The 23,756-nt window shown below is 51.5% G+C and overlaps 1 protein-coding gene across 1 annotated transcript in view; it reads left to right on the top strand.

The window, feature by feature from the left end:
- DNAH2 (dynein axonemal heavy chain 2) overlaps positions 1 to 23,756 on the top strand; it is a 194,374-nt gene that overhangs the window by 130,422 nt on the left and 40,196 nt on the right. Inside the window, exons 33-47 of the mRNA XM_066593827.1 lie at positions 178 to 303; positions 381 to 491; positions 882 to 1,070; positions 1,972 to 2,075; positions 2,939 to 3,128; positions 4,077 to 4,257; positions 9,226 to 9,353; positions 12,070 to 12,222; positions 12,299 to 12,424; positions 14,639 to 14,857; positions 15,021 to 15,138; positions 21,548 to 21,684; positions 21,776 to 21,913; positions 23,284 to 23,442; positions 23,520 to 23,672. Coding sequence (XP_066449924.1) covers positions 178 to 303; positions 381 to 491; positions 882 to 1,070; positions 1,972 to 2,075; positions 2,939 to 3,128; positions 4,077 to 4,257; positions 9,226 to 9,353; positions 12,070 to 12,222; positions 12,299 to 12,424; positions 14,639 to 14,857; positions 15,021 to 15,138; positions 21,548 to 21,684; positions 21,776 to 21,913; positions 23,284 to 23,442; positions 23,520 to 23,672 — 2,232 coding nt within the window. The remainder of the gene's footprint in view (positions 1 to 177; positions 304 to 380; positions 492 to 881; positions 1,071 to 1,971; positions 2,076 to 2,938; positions 3,129 to 4,076; positions 4,258 to 9,225; positions 9,354 to 12,069; positions 12,223 to 12,298; positions 12,425 to 14,638; positions 14,858 to 15,020; positions 15,139 to 21,547; positions 21,685 to 21,775; positions 21,914 to 23,283; positions 23,443 to 23,519; positions 23,673 to 23,756) is intronic.

The raw sequence follows: 23,756 nt of genomic DNA, 5'->3' as shown, positions 1-23,756 counted from the left end.
CATCCGGTGATGTTAGGAGTCCTAGTCTTCTAAGTGACTGTGTACCATCTGGGAATGCTGGGAGTCCTAGTCTTCCAAGTGACGGTGTGCCATCCGGTGATGTTAGGAGTCCTAGTCTTCCAACAGATTAACTAGTTACAAGCTTAACAGGTGAAATAACACCAGTACCTTTTTCAGGCCTGGCTCCGTGACATCGAGAGGACCATGCGCTGGACATTGAAGGAACTTCTCAAAAACTGTCGGCTAGCACTGAAGAAAATGTCCAGCAAGCGGGACAAGTGGGTGAAGGAGTGGGCAGGACAGGTAAGTACACACAACACAAACTCAGCAGATGAGTGCTCGCTCAGTCACTCATGTCCTCTCACCATCGCTTCTTGTAGATGCTGATCACCTCCAGTCAGATCCAGTGGACCACAGATGTGACTAAGTCTCTGGTGACGGCCAAGGAGCGTGCGGACAAGAAGTACCTAAAAGTCATGAAGAAGAAGCAGGTACACGCAGGCCTTCAGCACACACTCTGCTGCTTCTTGTATGATTTATGTGGATTTTTATTCATTTTGACTTGTCTTAAATGGCCGAACCAGTGATGTTACTAAGCTACAACATTGCGTTTCTGCTTTTACTATTTTCAGGATCTCTGCTTGCAGTCAGTAAGCAGAGTCTACGTTATTTACATTCTCTCCTGGCCTACTCCTTTTCACAAGTAGAGAGCCATGATACACTATAATAAAGAACGCATCTGTCGCCGGGATCTGTAATGATTTCAGTTCTTGGATGAGAACAAGATTTTTTTCATTGACTCGCAGCAAGCAGAGATTTTCACTTCACAATGATTTTTTTTGACAATTCCTACTCCAGTCTAACCCTTTACAATCACACAGGTCTCTATGCTGAACAAATACTCTGATGCCATCCGGGGAAACCTGACCAAGATCCTGCGACTTAAGCTGGTGGCCCTGATAACAGTGGAGGTGCACGCCAGAGACGTCATCGATAAGATGCTGAAGAGCGGCTGTATGGATGTCTCCTCCTTTGAGTGGTTGAGTCAACTACGTTTCCACTGGGATAAGGTAAAGTTCTCTGCCCAGATACTAAGTCTGCTCCTCCTCCTGCAGGGTGATATATACAGAAGGGGGCTATGAGTCTGCTCCTCCTCCTGCAGGGTGATATATACAGAAGGGGGCTATGAGTCTGCTTCTCCTCCTGTAGGGTGATCTATACAGAAGGGAGCTATGAGTCTGCCCCTCCTCCTGCAGGGTGATATATATAGAAGGGGGCTATGAGTCTGCTCCTCCTCCTGCAGGGTGATATATATACAGAAGGGAGCTATGAGTCTGCTCCTCCTCCTGCAGGGTGATATATACAGAAGGGAGCTATGAGTCTGCTCCTCCTCCTGCAGGGTGATATATACAGAAGGGGGCTATGAGTCTGCTCCTCCCCCTGCAGGGTGATATATACAGAAGGGGGCTATGAGTCTGCTCCTCCTCCTGCAGGGTGATATATATACAGAAGGGGGCTATGAGTCTGCCCCTCCTCCTGCAGGGTGATATATACAGAAGGGGGCTATGAGTCTGCCCCTCCCCCTGCAGCGTGATATATACAGAAGGGGGCTATGAGTCTGCTCCTCCTCCTGCAGGGTGATATATATACAGAAGGGGGCTATGAGTCTGCCCCTCCCCCTGCAGGGTGATATATACAGAAGGGAGCTATGAGTCTGCCCCTCCTCCTGCAGGGTGATATATACAGAAGGGAGCTATGAGTCTGCCCCTCCTCCTGCAGGGTGATATATACAGAAGGGAGCTATGAGTCTGCTCCTCCTGCAGGGTGATATATACAGAAGGGGGCTATGAGTCTGCTCCTCCTGCAGGGTGATATATACAGAAGGGGGCTATGAGTCTGCCTCTCCTCCAGGGTGACAGTCTGTGGTATTTGTGTGTCAGTGACTGATGTGTAATTTGTGCTCTCTTGCAGGATGTTGATGACTGTCTCATTAGACAGACTAACACTCAGTTCCAGTACGGATATGAATACTTGGGGAACTCTGGCCGGCTGGTGATCACTCCTCTAACTGACAGGTACAGTATATATGTTGTATATGTACAGTATGTGTGGAGACAAGGGTTAGGCAGGTTGACAGCCAGGTGACACCTCCGGTTCCTAATTGGCTGCAGGAGGTTCTCACTGTAGCCGATGGGTTTCCAAGCGCTGCAGGAGGTTTGGTGGGTTTTTCATGCAGCTGCACTGGCTTCTCCTCACTCACCCCTCTGCCGCTGTGCCTCGTGAGCTTTCCATGGTGACCCCGATCCTCCGGCTTCCCGCCCCTCGCGGCTCCTGTCAGTCACCCCGCCACTCTCCCTTGTCCTGCGGTCCTCCAGTCTCCCCTCACGGCTCCTGTCACTTTTGGCCTCCCGGGTCCTGCCACTAGACCCCAGGGTCTCTGTTGTCCGGCTCCTACGCTATGCAGTGGCATCGGCCCAGTAATCTGTGCTCCTGTCCGCCTCCTGCGCCGCTGAAGCAGGGGCTGCTTTCTCCATGCTTTGGATGGAGGGTTAGGGTTTATTTCAGTGTTAGGCTTACATTATTTGCTATAAATGCCTCCATGTTATTGCGACCCCCGCTGTCACAAGGAAGCATTTACAGCTAATAATGTAACTAACACTGAAACAAACCGTAACCCTAACCCTCCATCAGCCAATCAGTAGCTTGTGGGCGTACACTGGGCGGATACAGCCCATCACTAGGTCTCTACCCATATTTGTGGTGGAGACAAGATACAACAGTACCCAGTATATGTGTAGTACATGTGTATGTTGGCCTCTTCTTCCTCCATATGTGGAAATGGATATGGCACCATCTGCTGGCACGGCCCAGTCCTCCCATCATACATTGCTCTGCACTATTTACCTTCCATTGATTAGCCCCTCCGTATACTTCCCAGGTGTTACATGACGCTCACCACCGCTCTGCACCTCCATCGTGGAGGATCTCCTAAAGGCCCAGCTGGAACCGGAAAGACCGAGACTGTGAAGGATTTGGGGAAGGCGCTGGGGATGTACGTGATTGTAGTGAACTGCTCGGAGGGTCTGGACTATAAATCCATGGGAAGGATGTACTCCGGCCTGGCTCAGGTGAGACCCCACTCCTTGGACCGTGTCTCCCCTGTAGCGTCTTCATTCTTGGTGACTGTTTTAGCATTTTTATGAGATCAGCAGATTCAACTTTTGAACAGAATTTTATAGGTTAAATCTACACATAATGTAGAATAACTTGGGAATGTCTTTGCTTTACTTCATCCTCATCTCCCCCAACATCTGCTGCCGGAGGCCACCATACAAAATAGATGCTACAGTTACTGTCTATGGCCGCCTTTACGCTCCATCAAGGAGGCATTTGTATAGCGCCCATATAACCTTGTTATAGCCCTGCCCTCTGCGGACACTGCAGCCGGTCATGTCAGGGGGGCTATAATAACTCTGTAGCACATGGCGTCTGCACACCGAGAGATACAGGTTATGCGTTAGGGATACAGTATACTTGGGTTATGCAGATAACTTTAGGGATCTTTTCTGCAAATTCAGTCTGCAAATTTGAATACACACATGAGGCGGTCTTAAGGTATATAATAAATGTTAGGTTTTATCTGGGTAACATCAGGTTAATGCGCTGTATGGGCTGTTATAGTGATGACTTTACACTTCAGTCACGTCCACAGCGGTTTGTCTGTTCCCTCTCAGGATTTCAGGTTCTGCACAGAGCATGATGGGAGATGTAGTTCTTTCTCATGACTAGTTTACGCACAGAGCATGATGGGAGATGTAGTTCTTTCTCATGACTAGTTTACGCACTTCACCTCCACTTATGTACTGCAGTGTTATAGGAATTCAGCCACGGTAGTGTCTGATGATTCCTTGTGTCCACCAGCAGATGTATGAGTTCAGCTCTGGATGGGACTGATCTAGTGTAAGACTGGATGCATTTACAATGCTGCTACATGTATGTGCATTTGGGCCATACTGCGGTGTTAGTTAGGAGCTCCTATGGACAACTTTGTCACCTTGTCTTCACTTCTGGTCCAGACTGGTGCTTGGGGCTGCTTCGACGAGTTTAACCGCATTAACATCGAAGTCCTGTCAGTGGTCGCCCAACAGATCCTTTCCATCCTGTCCGCCCTGTCTGCCAACCTGAACCGATTTATATTCGAGGGCAGAGAGATCGACTTGGTATGGTCGTGTGGTATCTTCATCACCATGAACCCGGGTAAGTGGACAAAAAGACTCCAGACTGATTCCCCCTCTCCCTACTATTATAAATCATAATAATCTTTATATGTAACTGGGGAAGGACTCCGAGAAATATGGCAGCAGAGTGGGGGTGACACAGGAGGGACAGGAGAGGAGGCACAGGGAGCACCAGCAATATGACAGCGGGGTGGGGGTGACACAGGAGGGACTGGGGCAGGAGATGAGGCACGGGGAGCGCCAGCAATATGACAGCGGGGTGGGGGTGACACAGGAGGGACAGGGGCAGGAGATGAGGCACAGGGAGCACCAGCAATATGACAGCGGGGTGAACACCAGCAATATGACAGCGGGGTGAGCACCAGCAATATGACAGCGGGGTGAGCACCAGCAATATGACAGCGGGGTGAACACCAGCAATATGACAGCGGGGTGAGCACCAGCAATATGACAGCGGGGTGGGGGTGACACAGGAGGGACAGGGGCAGGAGATGAGGCACAGGGAGCACCAGCAATATGACAGCGGGGTGAGCACCAGCAATATGACAGCGGGGTGGGGGTGACACAGAAGGGACTGGGGCAGGAGATGAGGCACGGGGAACACCAGCAATATGACAGCGGGGTGGGGGTGACACAGGAGGGACAGGGGCAGAGATAAGGCACAGGGAGCACCAGCAATATGACAGCAGGATAGGGGTGACACAGGAGGGACAGGGGCAGGAGATGAGGCACAGGGAGCACCAACAAAATGACAGCGGGGTGAGCACCAGCAATATGACAGCGGGGTGGGGGTGACACAGAAGGGACTGGGGCAGGAGATGAGGCACGGGGAGCACCAGCAATATGACAGCGGGGTGGCGGTGACACAGGAGGGACAGGGGCAGAGATGAGGCACAGGGAGCACCAGCAATATGACAGCGGGGTGAGCACCAGCAATATGACAGCGGGGTGGGGGTGACACAGGAGGGACAGGGGCAGAGATAAGGCACAGGGAGCACCAGCAATATGACAGCGGGATGGGGGTGACACAGGAGGGACAGGGGAGGAGGCACAGGGAGCACCAGCAATATGACAGTGGATTTTGGGCTGATACAGGAGGGACAGGGGCAGGAGATGAAATAGGGAGCACCAATAATATGACAGCGGGGTGGGGGTGACACAGGAGGACAGGGGCAGGAGATGAGGCATAGGGAGCACCAACAATATGACAGCGGGGTGGGGGTGACACAGGAGGGACAGGGGCAGGAGATGAGGCACAGGGAGCACCAGCAATATGACAGCGGGGTGGGAGTGACACTGGAGGGACGGGCAGGAGATGAGGCACAGGGAGCACCAACAATATGACAGCGGGATGGGGGTGACACAGGAGGGACAGGGGCAGGAGATGAGGCACGGGGAGCACCAGCAATATGACAGCGGGGTGGGAGTGACACTGGAGGGACATGGGCAGGAGATGAGGCACAGGGAGCACCAACAATATGACAGCGGGATGGGGGTGACACAGGAGGGACAGGGGCAGAAGATGAGGCACGGGGAGCACCAACAATATGAGAGCGGGATGGGGGTGACACAGGAAGGACAGGGGCAGGAGATGAGGCACAGGGAGCACCAACAATATGACAGCGGGGTGAGCACCAGCAATATGACAGCGGGGTGAGGGTGACACAGGAGGGACTGGGGCAGGAGATGAGGCACGGGGAGCACCAGCAATATGACAGCGGGGTGAGCACCAGCAATATGACAGCGGGGTGAGCACCAGCAATATGACAGCGGGGTGGGGGTGACACAGGAGGGACAGGAGAGGAGGCACGGGGAACACCAACAATATGACAGCGGGGTGAGCACCAGCAATATGACAGCGGGGTGGGGGTGACACAGAAGGGACTGGGGCAGGAGATGAGGCACAGGGAGCACCAGCAATATGACAGCGGGATGGGGGTGACACAGGAGGGACAGGGGCAGGAGATGAGGCACAGGGAGCGCCAGCAATATGACAGCGGGGTGAACACCAGCAATATGACAGCGGGGTGAGCACCAGCAATATGACAGCGGAGTGGGAGTGACACAGGAGGGACAGGGGCAGGAGATAAGGCACAGGGAGCGCCAGCAATATGACAGCAGGGTGGGGGTGACACAGGAGGGGCAGGAGATGAGGCACGGGGAACACCAGCAATATGACAACGGGGTGAACACCAGCAATATGACAGCGGGGTGGGGGTGATACAGGAGGGACTGGGGCAGAAGATGAGGCACGGAAGCACCAGCAATATGACAGCGGGGTGGGGGTGACACAGGAGGGACTGGGGCAGGAGATGAGGCACGGGGAACACAAACAATATGACAGCGGGGTGAGCACCAGCAATATGACAGCAGGGTGGGGGTGACACAGGAAGGACAGGGGCAGGAGATGAGGCACGGGGAGCACCAACAATATTACAGCGGGGTGGGGGTGACACAGGTGGGACAGGAGAGGAGGCACAGGGAGCACCAGCAATATGACAGTGGATTGGGGCTGATACAGGAGGGACTGGGGCAGGAGATGAGGCACGGGGAGCACCAGCAATATGACAGCGGGGTGGGGGTGACACAGAAGGGACAGGGGCAGGAGAAGAGGCATGGGGAGCAGCAGCAATATGACAGCGGGGTGGGGGTGACACAGGAGGGACAGGGGCAGGAGATGAGGCACGGGGAGCACCAACAATATAACAGCGGGGTAGCGGTGACACAGAAGGGACAGGGGCAGGAGAAGAGGCATGGGGAGCAGCAGCAATATGACAGCGGGGTGGGGGTGACACAGGAGGGACTGGGGCAGGAGATGAGGCACAGGGAGCACTAACAATATGACAGCGGGGTGAGCACCAGTAATATGACAGCGGGGTGGGGGTGACACAGGAGGGACAAGGGCAGGAGATGAGGCACAGGGAGCACCAGCAATATGACAGCGGGATGGGGGTGACACAGGAGGGACTGGGGCAGGAGATGAGGCATGGGGAACACCAACAATATGACAGCGGGATGGGGGTGACACAGGAGGGACAGGAGAGGAGGCACAGGGGAACACCAACAATATGACAGCGGGATGGGGGTGACACAGGAGGGACAGGGGCAGGAGATGAGGCACGGGGACCATCAGCAATATGATAGCGGGGTGAGGGTGACACAGGAGGGACTGGGGCAGGAGATGAGGCACAGGGAGCACCAGCAATATGACAGCGGGGTGGGGGTGACACAGAAGGGACTGGGGAAGGAGATGAGGCACGGGGAACACCAACAATATTACAGCGGGTGGGGGTGACACAGGAGGGACAGGAGAGGGGGCACAGGGAGCACCAGCAATATGACAGCGGGGTGAGGGTGACACAGGAGGGACTGGGGCAGGAGATGAGGCACGGGGAGCACCAGCAATATGACAGCGGGGTGAGCACCAGCAATATGACAGCGGGGTGAGGGTGACACAGGAGGGACTGGGGCAGGAGATGAGGCACGGGGAGCACCAGCAATATGACAGCGGGGTGAGCACCAGCAATATGACAGCGGGGTGGGGGTGACACAGGAGGGACAGGAGAGGAGGCATGGGGAACACCAACAATATGACAACGGGGTGGGGTTGACACAGGAGGGACAGGGGCAGAGATGAGGCACGGGGAACACCAGCAATATGACAGCGGGGTGAGCACCAGCAATATGACAGCGGGGTGAGGGTGACAGGAGGGACTGGGGCAGGAGATGAGGCACGGGGAGCACCAGCAATATGACAGCGGGGTGAGCACCAGCAATATGACAGCGGGGTGAGGGTGACACAGGAGGGACTGGGGCAGGAGATGAGGCATGGGGAGCACCAGCAATATGACAGCGGGGTGAGGGTGACACAGGAGGGACAGGAGATGAGGCACGGGGAGCACCAACAATATGACAGCGGGGTGGGGGTGACACTGGAGGGACAGGAGATGAGGCACGGGGAGCACCAACAATATGACAATTACATGTGGTACTCGGTTATTAGGAAACAAATGGGAGATATACATAATAGCAAAATTGGAAAGTGTGGGGAGCCGTATGGAGAGGCAGGGGGCATATTGTGGTGGTGGGTGACTAGATCAGGAGGTTTGATATGCTTCTATAAAGAGGTGCATCTGAAGTTTCGTGCATCGGCGATTGTCTTGGGTTAGAGCATTCCAGAGGATGGGTGCTGCTTTGGTGAAGTCCTGGAGGCGAGCATGTGAGGTTTGTACTAGAGGGGTGTTCAGCCTGAGTGTGTCAGTGGAGCGGAGTGTGCGGGCTGGGTGGTGTACGGACAGGAGGGAGGCGATGTACGGTGGTGCAGGGCCATGGAGAGTTTTGTGGGTGAGGAGGTTGTATTTGGTTCTGCAGTGGATGGGCAGCCGGTGCAGTGAGTGGCGTAGTGTAGAGGCATCCAAGGAGCGGCTGGATCGGAAGTGGAGTCTAGCTGCCATATTTGGTATGGATTGGAGTGGAATGATTCTGGTGCGGGGAAGGCTAATGAGCAGGGAATTGCAGTAGTTGAGTCGGGAATAGATGAGGGCGACAACGAGTGTCTTTAACATGTCCGTGGTGCCGGATTTTAGCAATATTTAGCAACAGGTGTAATGATGTTGCCAGACACTGGAATGTTGGGGGGGGGGGGGGTTAGCTGGAAGGTGGCAAAAAGAGAAAGTCAGTTTTAGAGAGGCTAAGTTTGAGAAAAAGGGAGGACATAGTATTAGAGACAGCGGACAGACAGTCGGTGATGCTTTGGAGCAATGGTTCAGAGATCTCACGAGAGGAGGTGTATAGTTGGGTGTCGTCAGCGTAGAGATGGTATTGGAGGACAAATCTGTGGATGGTTTGCTTGATTGGGGTTGTGTAGATGAAGAAGAGAAGGAGACCGAGGACCGAGCCCTGGGGGACCCTGACAGCGAGGGGCAGTGGAGAGGAGGTAGAACCAGCTATTATTCGACTCCTGAAATTCTCTTTGATGCCCTCACAGGCTATGCCGGCCGCACCGAGCTCCCCGATAACCTCAAGTCCATGTTCAGACCTATCTCCATGGTGGTTCCGGACTCTATACTCATCGCAGAGATCATCTTGTTTGGAGAAGGGTTCAGTAACTGTAAGGTAATGGCGCAACAAGTCATCAGCCCGCACAATCACTAGGACATCAGCAAAGTAACTATAGGCAGCACTCCTGAGTCTAGCTATATAGTGGAAAACGAAGACAAGGAGGCACCTGATGGCATGGTGTTACTGTTGCACTGTCACCTGGAGGGCCTATTGTTAAAGCCATTGTCCACTTGTAAAGCTGTAATGGTCTATCCTTAGGATAGGCTATCAATAGTAGATCAGTAGGGGTTTGCGACCTGGGATTCATGCCAATCAGCTGTTCGCCGGGTTTGTGCACGGAGCTGATTTCTGTAGGCAGCAGACAGCTCCGTTCCCACAGCACTGGCCCGGCTTGGTATTACAGGCCAAGTTCCCATTGAAGTAAATGACCTGTAATACTGAGTGGGAACAGAGGTGTCCGCTTCCTGCGGAAATCATCTCAATGTATGAGCACACCGACCCCAAGAACATCTAATCTGTGTTAATCCTGGGTGACAGACTCTCGCTGATATACTATTGATGGTCTATCTTAAGGACGGTCCATGAGTAGATTACAATTGGACAATCCCCTTAAATCAAGGGTCACAATCCCCTTTCTCATAGGAGCATCCAAACATGGAGGTTGCAGTAGAGTACCGGGACCACAAACAGTCTTGTTGGATGCACAGCAGTATACAGGGAGAAGAAGACGTGTTCCAGCATTTAGGGATGTGTAATGGACCTTTTACGCTGGGCAGTTATTAGGCCCAAATGTTCCTCGTTCGCCCGACAATAGGGCGGTGCACGAGGACTAATGATCTGCTGATGAAGGAGCGAACACTCGTTCGTCAGTCGGTTGTTCAGGGTGTATAATGACGCTCACCGCTCTGCGTCCTCCCAAACTCTCAGCGCTTGTAGAGGAAGATGATATGAGAGCGCAGAACTACGTACGTTGTGATTGGGGCTGAGAACTCGGCCGTGTAAAAGGATCGTTAGTTTCAGGTAGGAGAATCGCGTGTACAATAAGACGTTAGGATATAGTGTAGATTTGGGCTACCTGCACATGGGCGAGCGCCGGGCTGATAAACTGGTCCAAATATCGCGGTTGTGAACCTGCGGTATATGGTGCGGATATAGGGCGATTTTCAGCCAAAAACACTTCGCAGCGCATCTGTGATTAGAGGATCGGAATTGTTTCCCATTGATTTCAGTGGGAAGCCTGGCATGCGCATCGCACGGCATACGAGTGCGATGCATTACAGGTCCCGTTGAAATCAATGGGCAATGCGTTCCGAGAAACACGAAAAGATAGAAGATGTAGCGATTTTTCTTTCTTTCTTCCTATCGCTTGTGAAAACATCGCTCGTGTATATGACTCCATTTAAAAGAATTGGGTTCATAATTCTCTCTGCTGTGTGAAATTAGCGTTAAGCCTTCTTCAGATGATGGAATTTCTTGTGGATTTTTCCACATGCTGATTTTGACATTCATGATGCGTTTCTCGGCCGAGTGAACGCAGCCTTAAGGCCCATTTACACGGAGCGATGATCGCTCAAACGATAGTTTCAGGGACAGCTTTGAGCGATCATTTTGCATAAACTATTAAGTAGTTACTCAGCTACTTAAGAGCAATTAAGTGTGCAAATGAAGCCATTAGCTGAAAGCAGTTAATAGCCCAAGGGCTCTTATCTGCTTTCAGTTTCTTTTGGAAACAATGTTATCAGCACTCCCCGCGGAGAACTCCTGAAAAGACCACAGGACGACAACTTTTAGGTTGGTCTGAATTTAACGATCAGCTAGCAGAGCACGAAAAGTGGAAGGTTGAGCAATACCTCTACAGCGTCACCTATTGGAAGGCAGCTTTCCTGCAAGTCAATGGCAGACATTTTTCAAGCCTTGTAACAACGACTGGGAATATGAGCCAAAGTCAGAGTCTCCTCCAGAAGGAAAAGATCACCGTGTACAGACAGACTGTCTCTGGGTTATTGTCCCCATTATTGTGCAGTAGGTCTGACCTGCAGGAGTGCTGCCTTCCAGTAGGTGGCGATGCAGAGCCATTGTTCCATCTTCCCATTTGGTACCGGATGTTCACATGCGCCTCTCAGGGTTGGCGATCTGCTGACACCGAGCACACGGGAGCGCAGTGATGTCATGTAAACTGGTATTTATAGGTCAACATGTCACCCAACAATTCTTCTATCTGTTTTGCCTGATGACGGACAGAGGAGCCTCGGTTGTCGTAATAAACACTTTGGGAAATGATGGTGCTTTGCGGGGAATAGTTTGGCGCTACCTGGGGCACCACAAGTAACGGGCTTCCACCCCACTGAGCTTCTGAGGAGCCTTCCTGGAAGGGGGTTGGTGTCTCCAGTCAGTCTACAATATTCTAACATCTTAAGGTGCATTTACACCCACAGATCATCGCTCAAAATCCGTCAAAAAACTGACAGTACAGGTACTAATAGGCTAATCAGCCCTTTAGTACTTCATTGCATGTATTTAGAGTACAGCAGGTGGTCTGTTCTCTAAATACATCTCTATTGTTCTCCAGTGGGACAGCGGCTGTTATCAGTGCTGCCAGTGGAAAACACAAAAGATGGCTATTGAGCGAATTTTGAGCGATAATCATTGTGTGTAAAAGGGCCTTTATACATGTGATTCTCCTACTAAGACAACTCCCTGCATGTGCGACTATGTTCTTGTACATGCGCAGTCACTGGGTCGAATGTCTTATTTCAGTCTTGTCTCGCAGCTCCTGGCGAAGAAGGTGTACACGCTATACTCGCTGGCCGTGCAGCAGCTCTCCAAGCAGGACCACTATGACTTTGGGCTGAGGGCTCTGACATCATTGCTGCGGTACGCTGGGAGGAAGCGCAGGGTCCGCTCGGAGTTGTCTGATGAGGAGGTGGGTGAAGACTGGCCGCTGATCACAAGTATCCGTAGCCTCACGCTCACACCAGTCCTTTCTCTCCTGCCCTCAGATCCTGCTGACGTCCATGAAGGATATGAATATCGCCAAGCTGACCTCTGTTGACCTTCCCTTGTTCAATGGCATCATGCAAGACTTGTTCCCTGGCATTGACGCTCCACCTGTGGATTACGGAAAGGTGTGTACAAGTCCGAAGGCCCTTTTACACCGAATGATCATCATTCAAAATATCGTTCAAGCGAAAATGAATGATAATCGTCCAGTGTAAACGCAGCCAACGATGAGCGATAAATCGCTTGCTTTTCATTCATCGTTCATTTTCTACAGGCATAAAAATAATCGTCGGCCCATTCACAATCGTTCGATTTAAATACCGATCGTTCATTCGTTCTCAACCACTTATACAGCCAATGTGACGGCTGAGCGAGCCAGCGATGCATCTGCTGTATGAACAGGCTGACATTCGCTCGTTCAAACGGTATAGCCTTTGGTGTAAACGGACCCCTAGTCCGGCGCATGAGGGTCCAGACGGATTACCTGATAGTCTGGCGCTTCAAGTCCTTGAACTTGTGTCCACCGGCAGATCTCTGGGAAATCCACAGCATTCCCACCAAAATGTGCGCCACAGAAAATCCCCAGTATTACAGTAGCAGCAAAGTGGATGGGATTTAAGAAACATTTACCTGCAGTGCCATTTAAATCTGCAGCGTGGCAAGTTAGCCCGTGGATTTCCACCTTGGACACCTCTTCAAATTACGGGGTCAAATCTGCAGCAAAACCCACGTAGACCGCATGGATCTTGGTGTGAACATGGAAGCGGATCCGCACCAAAATCCACAGCGGGTTTTCTCCTGAAATCCTGGGAGATGTTGGCGTACCCGTGGGCCTTGTGCAGATGAGGGGGTTTCTCTGCTGATTTCTCCACATGCTGATTTTGAAATTCGTGTTGCAGAAAAGAACCAACAGCCCAGTTCTTGGTGCGGAGACCGTGTCACGTGGCCGCACGCAGATTTAGAGGGGTATTCCAGGCAGCGGATAAAGTTACAGAAAGCTGATAGATCTGTAGGGGTCTGACGGCTGGGACCCCCACTGATCCCGAGAATGGGGGACCCACGTCTCCCCTATTTCACAATGGAGGATCATTCTCCCATTTCGTAGTGTAGTTGTGAATGGACGGCTGGATGCAGCGACTCCATTCATCTCCATGGCACAGACAGATAGTCGAGAACTGCGCTCAGCTATTTTTGTCAGCCCCATTGAAATAAAGGGAAAGCTGTGGCGCGGCCGCGGCTCTATCCATTTTATTGGGGCTGACAGATTGGCGAGGACTGCGCTCGGCTGTTTCCTTCAGTCCCATTGGAATGAATATAGTGGCACAGACGGGACCGATAACAGCGATCTGTCTGCACCAGTGAGACGAATGGAGCCACAGCCCCCACTGTGAAATAGGGCTGGACATGGGTCCCCCATTCTTGTGATCGATGGGGGTCCTAGTGGATGGGTGAAAACTTGTAATTTTATTAACTGACTTGAATAACCCTTTAAATCCACATAACAATCCACAACGCATGTGAAGATAAATCGCAGCATGTACTGTCCTGGTGTGTATTCTGCGGGCATGCACGCCGAGATAGTACATGGCTATGGGCGGCACTACGTATGACACACGTATATCTCGCCTCCTGCACGCTACCAGAATACGCTCGTGTGAGCCCCGGCGTTAGCTGCAATGCATCGAGGGAGACGTTCCGTTAATCAGCCCTGATTGTAAACTTGTAACCCTTTGTTGACCACCTAGCTGCTTCTGACTGCAGCGATGTCTTTAAGACCTCCTTGGGGGAGATATTGCGTAACTAGGATATACAAACCGAAGTAAGAAAGAAAACCACACACCGCCCTCGTCAACGCCATCCACCGCCGTAGCCGTCTCGTTCACCCGAGTTTATACACATTGTAAGATCGGCCTTCGTGTCACAAAAAGAGGCCCAAATATTACTTTGATAGGTCAATAAATGTAAAACAATTGCCCAGAATTGCTAAAACACCTCCTCTCATTTAGGACCAAAGCACTGTGGTCATTAAGAGGTTAATGTCCCACAATGCACCATGCTGGGCATTTTGCCTAATTAGCAGAGAGCAAACACAAAGAGGAAAAGTTCTGGATGTTGCTGGAGTAAATGTATAATTTGTAAGCTGAAGTTGAAGTCTGTAATCTAGAAGTGCTGGAAGCGCAGGGTTAATGAGGAGGACATGATGGCGACGCAGTGGGCACATTGATGGGTACAGCTGGCAGGTGTCGTACCGCTGCTGTGAATGAAGCGTTGATAAGTGAGGCTTCGGACTCTGTGATCTCTGTTTTTATTTCCTTGTCGTCTCCATTGTGTCCCCTCAGCTGCGGGAACAGATGGAACAAGAACTCCGTCTCGCCGGCCTGCAAGTTACGCCTTTTGCGGTCACCAAAGTCATCCAGCTGTACGAAACCAAGACCTCGCGTCACTCCTGCATGATCGTCGGGAGGACATGCAGCGGAAAGACCACCACGTGGCGCTGCCTACAGGCGGCCCTATCTGCACTGCACCGCGGCGGGGACACCAACTACAACCTTGTGCGGGTGAGAGAGCAACGAAGGACATGGTCCACTCTGCACCATGGCTGGCACCGCCCCAGTCTGGGAGGAGGGTTGTACCCAATGTGCTGCAGACGCTGCAATCTAACCGTGAACCAATCATAATGCAACTTCTATAGGTGACTTAGGGTTTATGTTCCATGCACAGGATTTCCCTCTGAACCCCAAGGCCGTGTCTCTGGGGGAGCTGTATGGAGAATATGACCTGGCGACCAATGAGTGGACGGATGGCATTCTCTCCAGCCTCATGAGGACAGCATGTGCAGGTGCCCATGGGATGTACAGAGTGTGTAATCAGAGGTGGTACTGTACACTGTATGTAATCAGAGGCGGTACTGTACAATGCAGAGAGTATGTAAGCAGTGGGCTGTACAATACAGAGAGTGTAAATGGGGGGCTGTACAGTACAGAGAGTGATTAAGCGGGGGCTGTACAATGCAGAGAGTGTGTAAGCGGGAGCTAAACAATACAGAGAGTCTGTGAGCAGAGGCTATACAATGCAGAGTGTGTAAGCGGGGGCTGTACAGTACAGAGAGTGTAAGGGGGGGCGGTACAATGCAGAGAGTGTGTAAGCGAGGGCTGTACAATACAGAGAGTGTGTAAGCGGGGGCTGTACAATACAGAGAGTGTGTAAGCGGGGGCTGTACAATACAGAGAGTGTGTAAGCGGGGGCTGTACAAAACAGTGTGTAAGCAGGGGCTGTACAAAACAGAGTGTGTAAGCGGGGGCTGGGGCTGTACAGTACACAAGGTGTAAGCGGGGGTTGTACAATGCAGAGAGTGAGTAAGCAGGGGTTGTACAGTGCAGAGAGTGAGTAAGCGGTGGCGGTACAATGCAGAGAGTGTGTAAGCGAGGGCTGTACAATACAGAGTGTGTAAGTGTGGGCTGTACAATACAGAGAGTGTGTAAGCGGGGGCGGTACAATGCAAAGAGCGTGTAAGCGGGGGCTGGGGCTGTACAGTACACAAGGTGTAAGCGGCGGTTGTACAATGCAGAGAGTGTGTAAGCGAGGGCTGCACAATACAGAGAGTGTGAGTGTGGGCTGTACAATACAGAGAGTGTGTAAGCGGGGGCTGTACAATACTGAGAGTGTGTAAGTGGAGGCTGGGGCTGTACAATACACAAGGTGTAAGCGGGGGTTGTACAATGCAGAGAGTAAGCGGGGGCTGGGGCTGTACAGTACACAAGGTGTAAGCGGGGCTGTACAATGCAGAGAGTGAGTAAGCGAGGGCTGTACAATACAGAGAGTGTGTAAGTGTAGGCTGTACAATACAGAGAGTGTGTAGGCTGGGTCTGTACAATGCAGAGTGTGTGAAAGCGGGTGTAGTTATGCACTACATGAAGTGTGTGAATGGGGATTGATGTACAGAGTGTGTGTAATTTAGAGGCAGTACAGTACAGTGTGTAAGCGGGGGCGGTACAGTACACAGTGTGTAAGCAGGGGTCTGTACAATGCACAGAGTCTGTAAGCGGGGGGTGTACAGTACAGAGAGTGTGTAAGTTTGGGCTGTACAATACAGGGACTGTGTAAGCGGGGCTGTACAATCCAGAGAGTGTGTAAGCGGGGGCTGTGGCTGTACAATACACAAGGTGTAAGCGGGGGTTGTACAATGCAGAGAATGAGTAAGCGGGGGCGGTACAATGCAGAGAGTGTGGGCTGTACAATACAGAGAGTGTGTAAGCGAGGGCTGTACAATACAGAGAGTGTTAAGTGAGGGCTGTACAATACAGAGAGTGTGTAAGCGGGGGCTGTACAATACAGAGAGTGTGTAAGCGGGGGCTGTACAATGCAGAGAGTGTGTAAGCGGGGGCTGTACAATGCAGAGAGTGTGTAAGCGGGGGCTGTACAATTCAGAGAGTGTGTAAGCGGGGGCTGTACAATGCAGAGAGTGTGTAAGCGGGGGCTGTACAATGCAGAGAGTGTGTAAGCGGGGGCTGTACAATGCAGAGAGTGTGTAAGCGGGGGCTGTACAATGCAGAGAGTGTGTAAGCGGGGGCTGTACAATGCAGAGAGTGTGTAAGCGGGGGCTGTACAATGCAGAGAGTGTGTAAGCGGGGGCTGTACAATGCAGAGAGTGTGTAAGCGGGGGCTGTACAATGCAGAGAGTGTGTAAGCGGGGGCTGTACAATGCAGAGAGTGTGTAAGCGGGGGCTGTACAATGCAGAGAGTGTGTAAGCGGGGGCTGTACAATGCAGAGAGTGTGTAAGCGGGGGCTGTACAATGCAGAGAGTGTGTAAGCGGGGGCTGTGCAATGCAGAGAGTGTGTAAGCGGGGGCTGTGCAATGCAGATAGTGCGTAAGCGGGGGCTGTGCAATGCAGAGAGTGCGTAAGCGGGGGCTGTGCAATGCAGAGAGTGCGTAAGCGGGGGCTGTACAATGCAGAGAGTGCGTAAGCGGGGGCTGTACAATGCAGAGAGTGCGTAAGCGGGGGCTGTACAATGCAGAGTAAGCGGGGGCTGGGGCTGTACAGTACACAAGGTGTAAGCGGGGCAGTACAATGCAGAGCTTGTGTAAGCGAGGGCTGAACAATACAGAGAGTGTGTAAGTGTGGGCTGTACAATAAAGAGAGTGTGTAAGTGAGGGCTGTACAATACACAAGGTGTAAGCGGGGGTTGTACAATGCAGAGAATGTGTAAGCGGGGGCGGTACAATGCAGAGAGTGTGGACTGTACAATACAGAGAGTGTGTAAGCGAGGGCTGTACAATACAGAGTGTTAAGCGAGGGCTGTACAATACAGAGAGTGTGTAAGCGGGGGCTGTACAATGCAGAGAGTGTGTAAGCGGGTGCTGTACAATGCAGAGAGTGTGTAAGCGGGGGCTGTACAATGCAGAGAGTGTGTAAGCGGGGGCTGTACAATGCAGAGAGTGTGTAAGCAGGGGCTGTACAATGCAGAGTAAGCGGGGGCTGGGGCTGTACAGTACACAAGGTGTAAGTGGGGGCTGTACAATGCAGAGAGTGAGTAAGCGGGGCAGTACAATGCAGAGCTTGTGTAAGCGAGGGCTGAACAATACAGAGAGTGTGTAAGTGTGGGCTGTACAATACACAGAGTGTGTAGGTTGGGGCTGTACAATGCAGAGTGTGTGTAAGCTGGGGCTGTACAATACAGAGAGTGTGTAAGCGGGGGCTGTACAAAACAGAGTGTGTAAGCGGGGGCTGGGGCTGTACAGTACCCAAGGTGTAGGCGGGGGCTATACAATGCAGAGAGTGTGTAAGCAGGGGCTGTACAATTCAGAGAGTTTGTAGGCTGGGGCTGTACAGTACACAAGGTGTAAGCGGTGGTTGTACAATGCAGAGTGTGAGTAAGCGGGGGTTGCACAATACAGAGAGTGTGTAAGCGGGGGAGGTACAGTGCAGAGAGTGTGTAAACCGGGGCTGTACAATACAGAGTGTGTAAGCGGGGGCTGTACAATACAGAGAGTGTAAGTGGGGGCTGGTGCTGTACAGTACACAAGGTGTAAGCGGGGGTTGTACAATGCAGAGAGGGAGTAAGCGGGGGTTGTACAATACAGAGAGTGAGTAAGCTGGGGCGGTACAATGCAGAGAGTGTGTAAGCGAGGGCTGTACAATACAGAGAGTGTGTAGGCTGGGGCTGTACAAAACAGAGAGTTTGTAAGCGGGGGCTGAACAAAACAGAGTTTGTAAGTGGGGGCTGTACAATACAGAGAGTGTGTAAGCGGGGGCTGTACAATACAGAGAGTGTGTAAGCGGGGGCTGTACAATGCAAAGAGTGTAAGTGAGGGCTGTACAAAACAGAGTGTGTAAGTGAGGGCTGTACAAAACAGAGTGTGTAAGTGAGGGCTGTACAAAACAGTGTGTAAGCTGGGGCTGTACAAAACAGAGTGTGTAAGCGGGGGCTGTACAAAACAGTGTGTAAGCTGGGGCTGTACAAAACAGAGTGTGTAAGCGGGGGCTGTACAAAACAGTGTGTAAGCGGCGGCTGTACAAAACAGAGAGTGTGTAAGCGGGGGCTGAGGCTGTACAATACACAAAGTGTAAGAGGGGGCTGTACAATGCAGAGAGTGAGTAAGCGGGGGCAGTACAATGCAGAGAGTGTGTAAGCGAGGGCTGTACAATACAGAGAGTGTGTAGGCTGGGGCTGTACAAAACAGAGTGTATAAGCGGGGGCTGAACAAAACAGAGAGTTTGTAAGTGGGGGCTGTACAATACAGAGAGTGTGTAAGCGGGGGCTGTACAATACACAAAGTGTAAGCAGGGGCTGTACAATGCAAAGAGTGTAAGCGAGGGCTGTACAAAACAGAGTGTGTAAGTGAGGGCTGTACAAAACAGAGAGTGTGTAAGTGAGGGCTGTACAAAACAGTGTGTAAGCTGGGGCTGTACAAAACAGAGTGTGTAAGCGGGGGCTGTACAAAACAGAGAGTGTGTAAGTGGGGGCTGGGGCTGTACAATACACAAAGTGTAAGCGGGGGCTGTACAATGCAGAGAGTGAGTAAGCGGGGGTTGTACAATGCAGAGAGTAAGCGGGGGCTGGGGCTGTACAGTACACAAGGTGTAAGCGGGGGCTGTACAATGCAGAGAGTGAGTGAGCGGGGGCGGTACAATGCAGAGACTGTGTAAGCAAGGCTGTACAATACAGAGTGTGTAAGTGACGGCTGTCCAATACAGAGTGTGTAAGTGGGGGCTGTACAATACAGAGAGTGTGTAGGCGGATGTAGTTATGCACTACATGAAGTGTGTGAATGGGGATTGATGTACAGAGTGTGTGTAATTTAGAGACAGTACAGTGTGTAAGCTGAGGCAGTACAGTACACAGTGTGTAAGCAGGGGTCTGTACAATGCACATAGTGTGTATGCGGGGCTGTACAGTACAGAGAGTGTGTAAGCGGGGGCTGGGGCTGTACAAAATACAAAGTGTAAGCGGGGGCTGTACAATGCAGAGAGTGAGTAAGCGAGGGTTGTACAATGCAGAGTAAGCGGGGGCTGGGGTTGTACAGTACACAAGGTGTAAGTGGGGGTTGTACAATGCAGAGAATGAGTAAGCGGGGGCGGTACAAAGCAGAGTGTGTAACCGAGGGCTGTACAAAACAGAGTGTGTAAGCGGGGGCTGTACAATACAGAGAGTGTGTAAGCGGGGGCTGCACAGTACACAAGGTGTAAGCGAGGGTTGTACAATGCAGAGAGTGAGTAAGAGGGGGCGGTACAATGCAGAGAGTGTGTAAGCGAGGGCTGTACCATACAGAAAGTGTGTAAGTGTGGGCTGTACAATACAGAGAGTGTGTAAGCGGGGGCTGGGACTGTACAATACACAAGGTGTAAGCGAGGGCTGTACAATGCAGAGAGTGAGTAAGCGGGGGTTGTACAATGCAGAGAGTGAGTAAGCGGGGGCGGTAGAATGCAGAGTGTGTAAGCGAGGGCTGTACAATACAGAGAGTGTGTAAGTGGGGGCTGTGCAATACAGAGAGTGTGTAAGTTGGGGCTGTACAATACAGAGAGTGTGTAGGCTGGGGCTGTACAATGCAGAGAGTGTGTTAGCGGGTGTAGTTATGCACTACAGGAAGTGTGTGAATGGGGATTGATGTACAGAGTGTGTATAATTAGAGGCGGTACAGTGTGTAAGCGGGGGCGGTACAGTACAGAGGGAGCTGTACAATATGGAGAATGTGTAAGTGGGGGCTGTAGAGTAACCAGTTTGTAAGCAGGGGTTGTATACTACAGGGAGTATGTGTGTGGGGGTGTACAATACAGAGAGTGTGTAAGCGGGGGCTGTACAATACAGAGTGTGTAAGCGGGGGCTGTACAATACAGAGTGTGTAAGCGGGGGCTGTACAATACAGAGTGTGTGTAAGCGGATGTAGTTATGCACTACATGAAGTGTGTGAATGGTGATTGATGTACAGAGTGTGTGTAATTTAGAGGCAGTACAGTGTGTAAGCTGAGGCAGTACAGTACACAGTGTGTAAGCAGGGGTCTGTACAATGCACATAGTGTGTAAGGGGGGCTGTACAGTACAGAGAGTGTGTAAGCAAGTGTGGTTGTGCACTACAGGGAGGGTGTGAATGGGGATTGATGTACAGAGTGTGTAATCAGAGGCGGTACAGTACAGTGTGTAAGCGGGGGCAATACAATACAGAGAGAGTGTATGTAGAAATTGTACAATATGAAGAATGTGTAAGTGGGGGATGTACAGTACATAGTGTGTAAGCAGGGGTTGTATGCTACAGGCAGTATGTGTGTGGGGGTGTACAATACAGAGAAGGCGTGTAAGCGGGGGCGGTACAGTACACAGTGTGTAAGCAGGGGTTGTATGCTACAGGCAGTATGTGTGTGGGGGTGTACAATACAGAGAAGGCGTGTAAGCGGGGGCGGTACAGTACACAGTGTGTAAGCAGGGGCGGTACAGTACACAGTGTGTAAGCGGGGGCGGTACAGTACAGAGGGTGTGTAAGGAGCTGTACAATATGGAGAATGTGTAAGTGGGGGATGTACAGTAACCAGTGTGTAAGCAGGGGTTGTATACTACAGGGAGTATGTGTGTGGGGGTGTACAATACAGAGAAGGCGTGTAAGCAGGGGCGTACAATACATGGAGTGTGTAAGTAGGCAGGGGTTGGACAATGCACACTGTAGGTGAGGGCTGACCAGCTGCACACAGTATACGGACCAGGATCAGGCCTGTCCTCCCTGGTAGATGCATTCTTGATATTCTCTGTCTACTAGATGAGAAGCCGGATGAGAAGTGGATCGTGTTTGATGGCCCTGTGGACACTCTGTGGATCGAGAGCATGAATTCTGTAATGGACGACAACAAAGTCCTAACTCTCATTAACGGGGAGAGGATAGCCATGCCCGAGCAGGTAAGTTCACAACCATGCCTGACCCCATGAGCTGACGATCCATCCCTCGGCCTGAAGCACAATCATGTGTGAGCTCTTTCCCTTCTCACAGGTGTCCTTGTTGTTTGAAGTTGCCGATCTCGCAGTTGCCTCTCCAGCTACAGTGTCACGTTGCGGTATGGTCTATACAGACTATACGAGCCTAGGGTGGAAGCCGTATGTCCAGTCCTGGTTGGAGAAGAGAGGAAAGGTAGGCACCACTTCTCTCTTGTGCATTGCATTGGAGGAGTTGTGTTTTATAGTGCTTTATCAGACAGTTGACTGTATACTGCATGATGTAACACTGCCTCACCCAAAGTGAGCATACTACCTACAGCAGGGCACTCGATCTACAGCAGAGCAGGCTGACTACAGCTAACATGTTCCCTACAGCAGAGCATGCTCACTACAGCTAATATGTTCCCTACAGCAGAGCATGCTCACTACAGCTAATATGTTCCCTACAGCAGAGCAGACTTACTACAGCTAACATGTTCCCTACAGCAGAGCAGGCTGACTACAGCTAACATGTTCCCTACAGCAGAGCATGCTCACTACAGCTAATATGTTCTCTACAGCAGAGCATGCTCACTACAGCTAATATGTTCCCTACAGCAGAGCATGCTCACTACAGCTAATATGTTCCCTACAGCAGAGCATGCTCACTACAGCTAACATGTTCCCAACAGCAGAGCATGCTCACTACAGCTAACATGTTCCCAACAGCAAAGCATGCTCACTACAGCTAACATGTTCCCTACAGCAAAGCATGCTCACTACAGCTAACATGTTCCCAACAGCAAAGCATGCTCACTACAGCTAACATGTTCCCAACAGCAAAGCATGCTCACTACAGCTAACATGTTCCCTACAGCAAAGCATGCTCACTACAGCTAACATGTTCCCTACAGCAAAGCATGCTCACTACAGCTAACTTGTTCCCTACAGCAAAGCATGCTCACTACAGCTAACATGCTCCCTACAGCAAAGCATGCTCACTACAGCTAACATGTTCCCTACAGCAGAGCATGCTCACTACAGCTAATATGTTCCCTACAGCAGAGCATGCTCACTACAGCTAATATGTTCCCTACAGCAGAGCATGCTCACTACAGCTAGCATGTTCCCTACAGCAGAGCATGCTCACTACAGCTAATATGTTATCTACAGCAGAGCATGCTCACTACAGCTAATATGTTCCCTACAGCAAAGCATGCTCACTACAGCTAACATGCTCCCTACAGCAAAGCATGCTCACTACAGCTAACATGTTCCCTACAGCAGAGCTGGCTCACTACAGCTAATATGTTATCTACAGCAGAGCATGCTCACTACAGCTAATATGTTCCCTACAGCAAAGCATGCTCACTACAGCTAACATGCTCCCTACAGCAAAGCACGCTCACTACAGCTAACACGTTCCCTACAGCAAAGCACGCTCACTACATCGGACTGTGCACTCCGTAACAAAGCATTCAGCCTAGGGCAAATTATGTTCTCTACGTCAGAACCAGCTTTCTACAGTCCCACCCCCTTTAGGTGGAGGTGAGCTTCTCTAACCTAGATTTTTCCTTTGCACAGGCAGAAGCAGAGACGCTGCAGCAGATGTTTGATAAATACATTCCGCGTGTTCTAGAATACAAGAGTCTTCACTGCAAGGACCTCGTCCCACAAGAGGAGGCCAGCGGGGTCATCTCTCTCTGCAAACTCTACGACTCGCTTGCAACAGCGGAGAATGGGGTGAGTGGAGCGACAGACCATTCCTCAGCGCTACTCCGGAAGTTTGTTCCTCTCACCTGTACTGCTGTGTCCAACAGGTGAACCCCACCGACCCGGACAACTACAGCCGGATGGTGGAGCTCTGGTTCCTATTCTGCATGATCTGGTCAGTGTGCGCTTCAGTAGATGAAGATGGGAGGAGGATGATCGACAACTTCCTGAGAGAGGTGGAAGGAAGTTTCCCTAATAAGGTACCTAGAATGGAATCCCCCACAGAGGGTGCAACGTAGCCCCAGGGTTAGAGGGTAGAAGGTGCTTGTCCGTAGAAGAGGCTA

This window comes from Eleutherodactylus coqui, chromosome 2 (assembly GCF_035609145.1).
Source record: "Eleutherodactylus coqui strain aEleCoq1 chromosome 2, aEleCoq1.hap1, whole genome shotgun sequence".
NCBI classification, from domain to species: Eukaryota; Metazoa; Chordata; class Amphibia; order Anura; family Eleutherodactylidae; genus Eleutherodactylus; species Eleutherodactylus coqui.
This window is presented reverse-complemented; position numbering and strand designations above follow the sequence as displayed.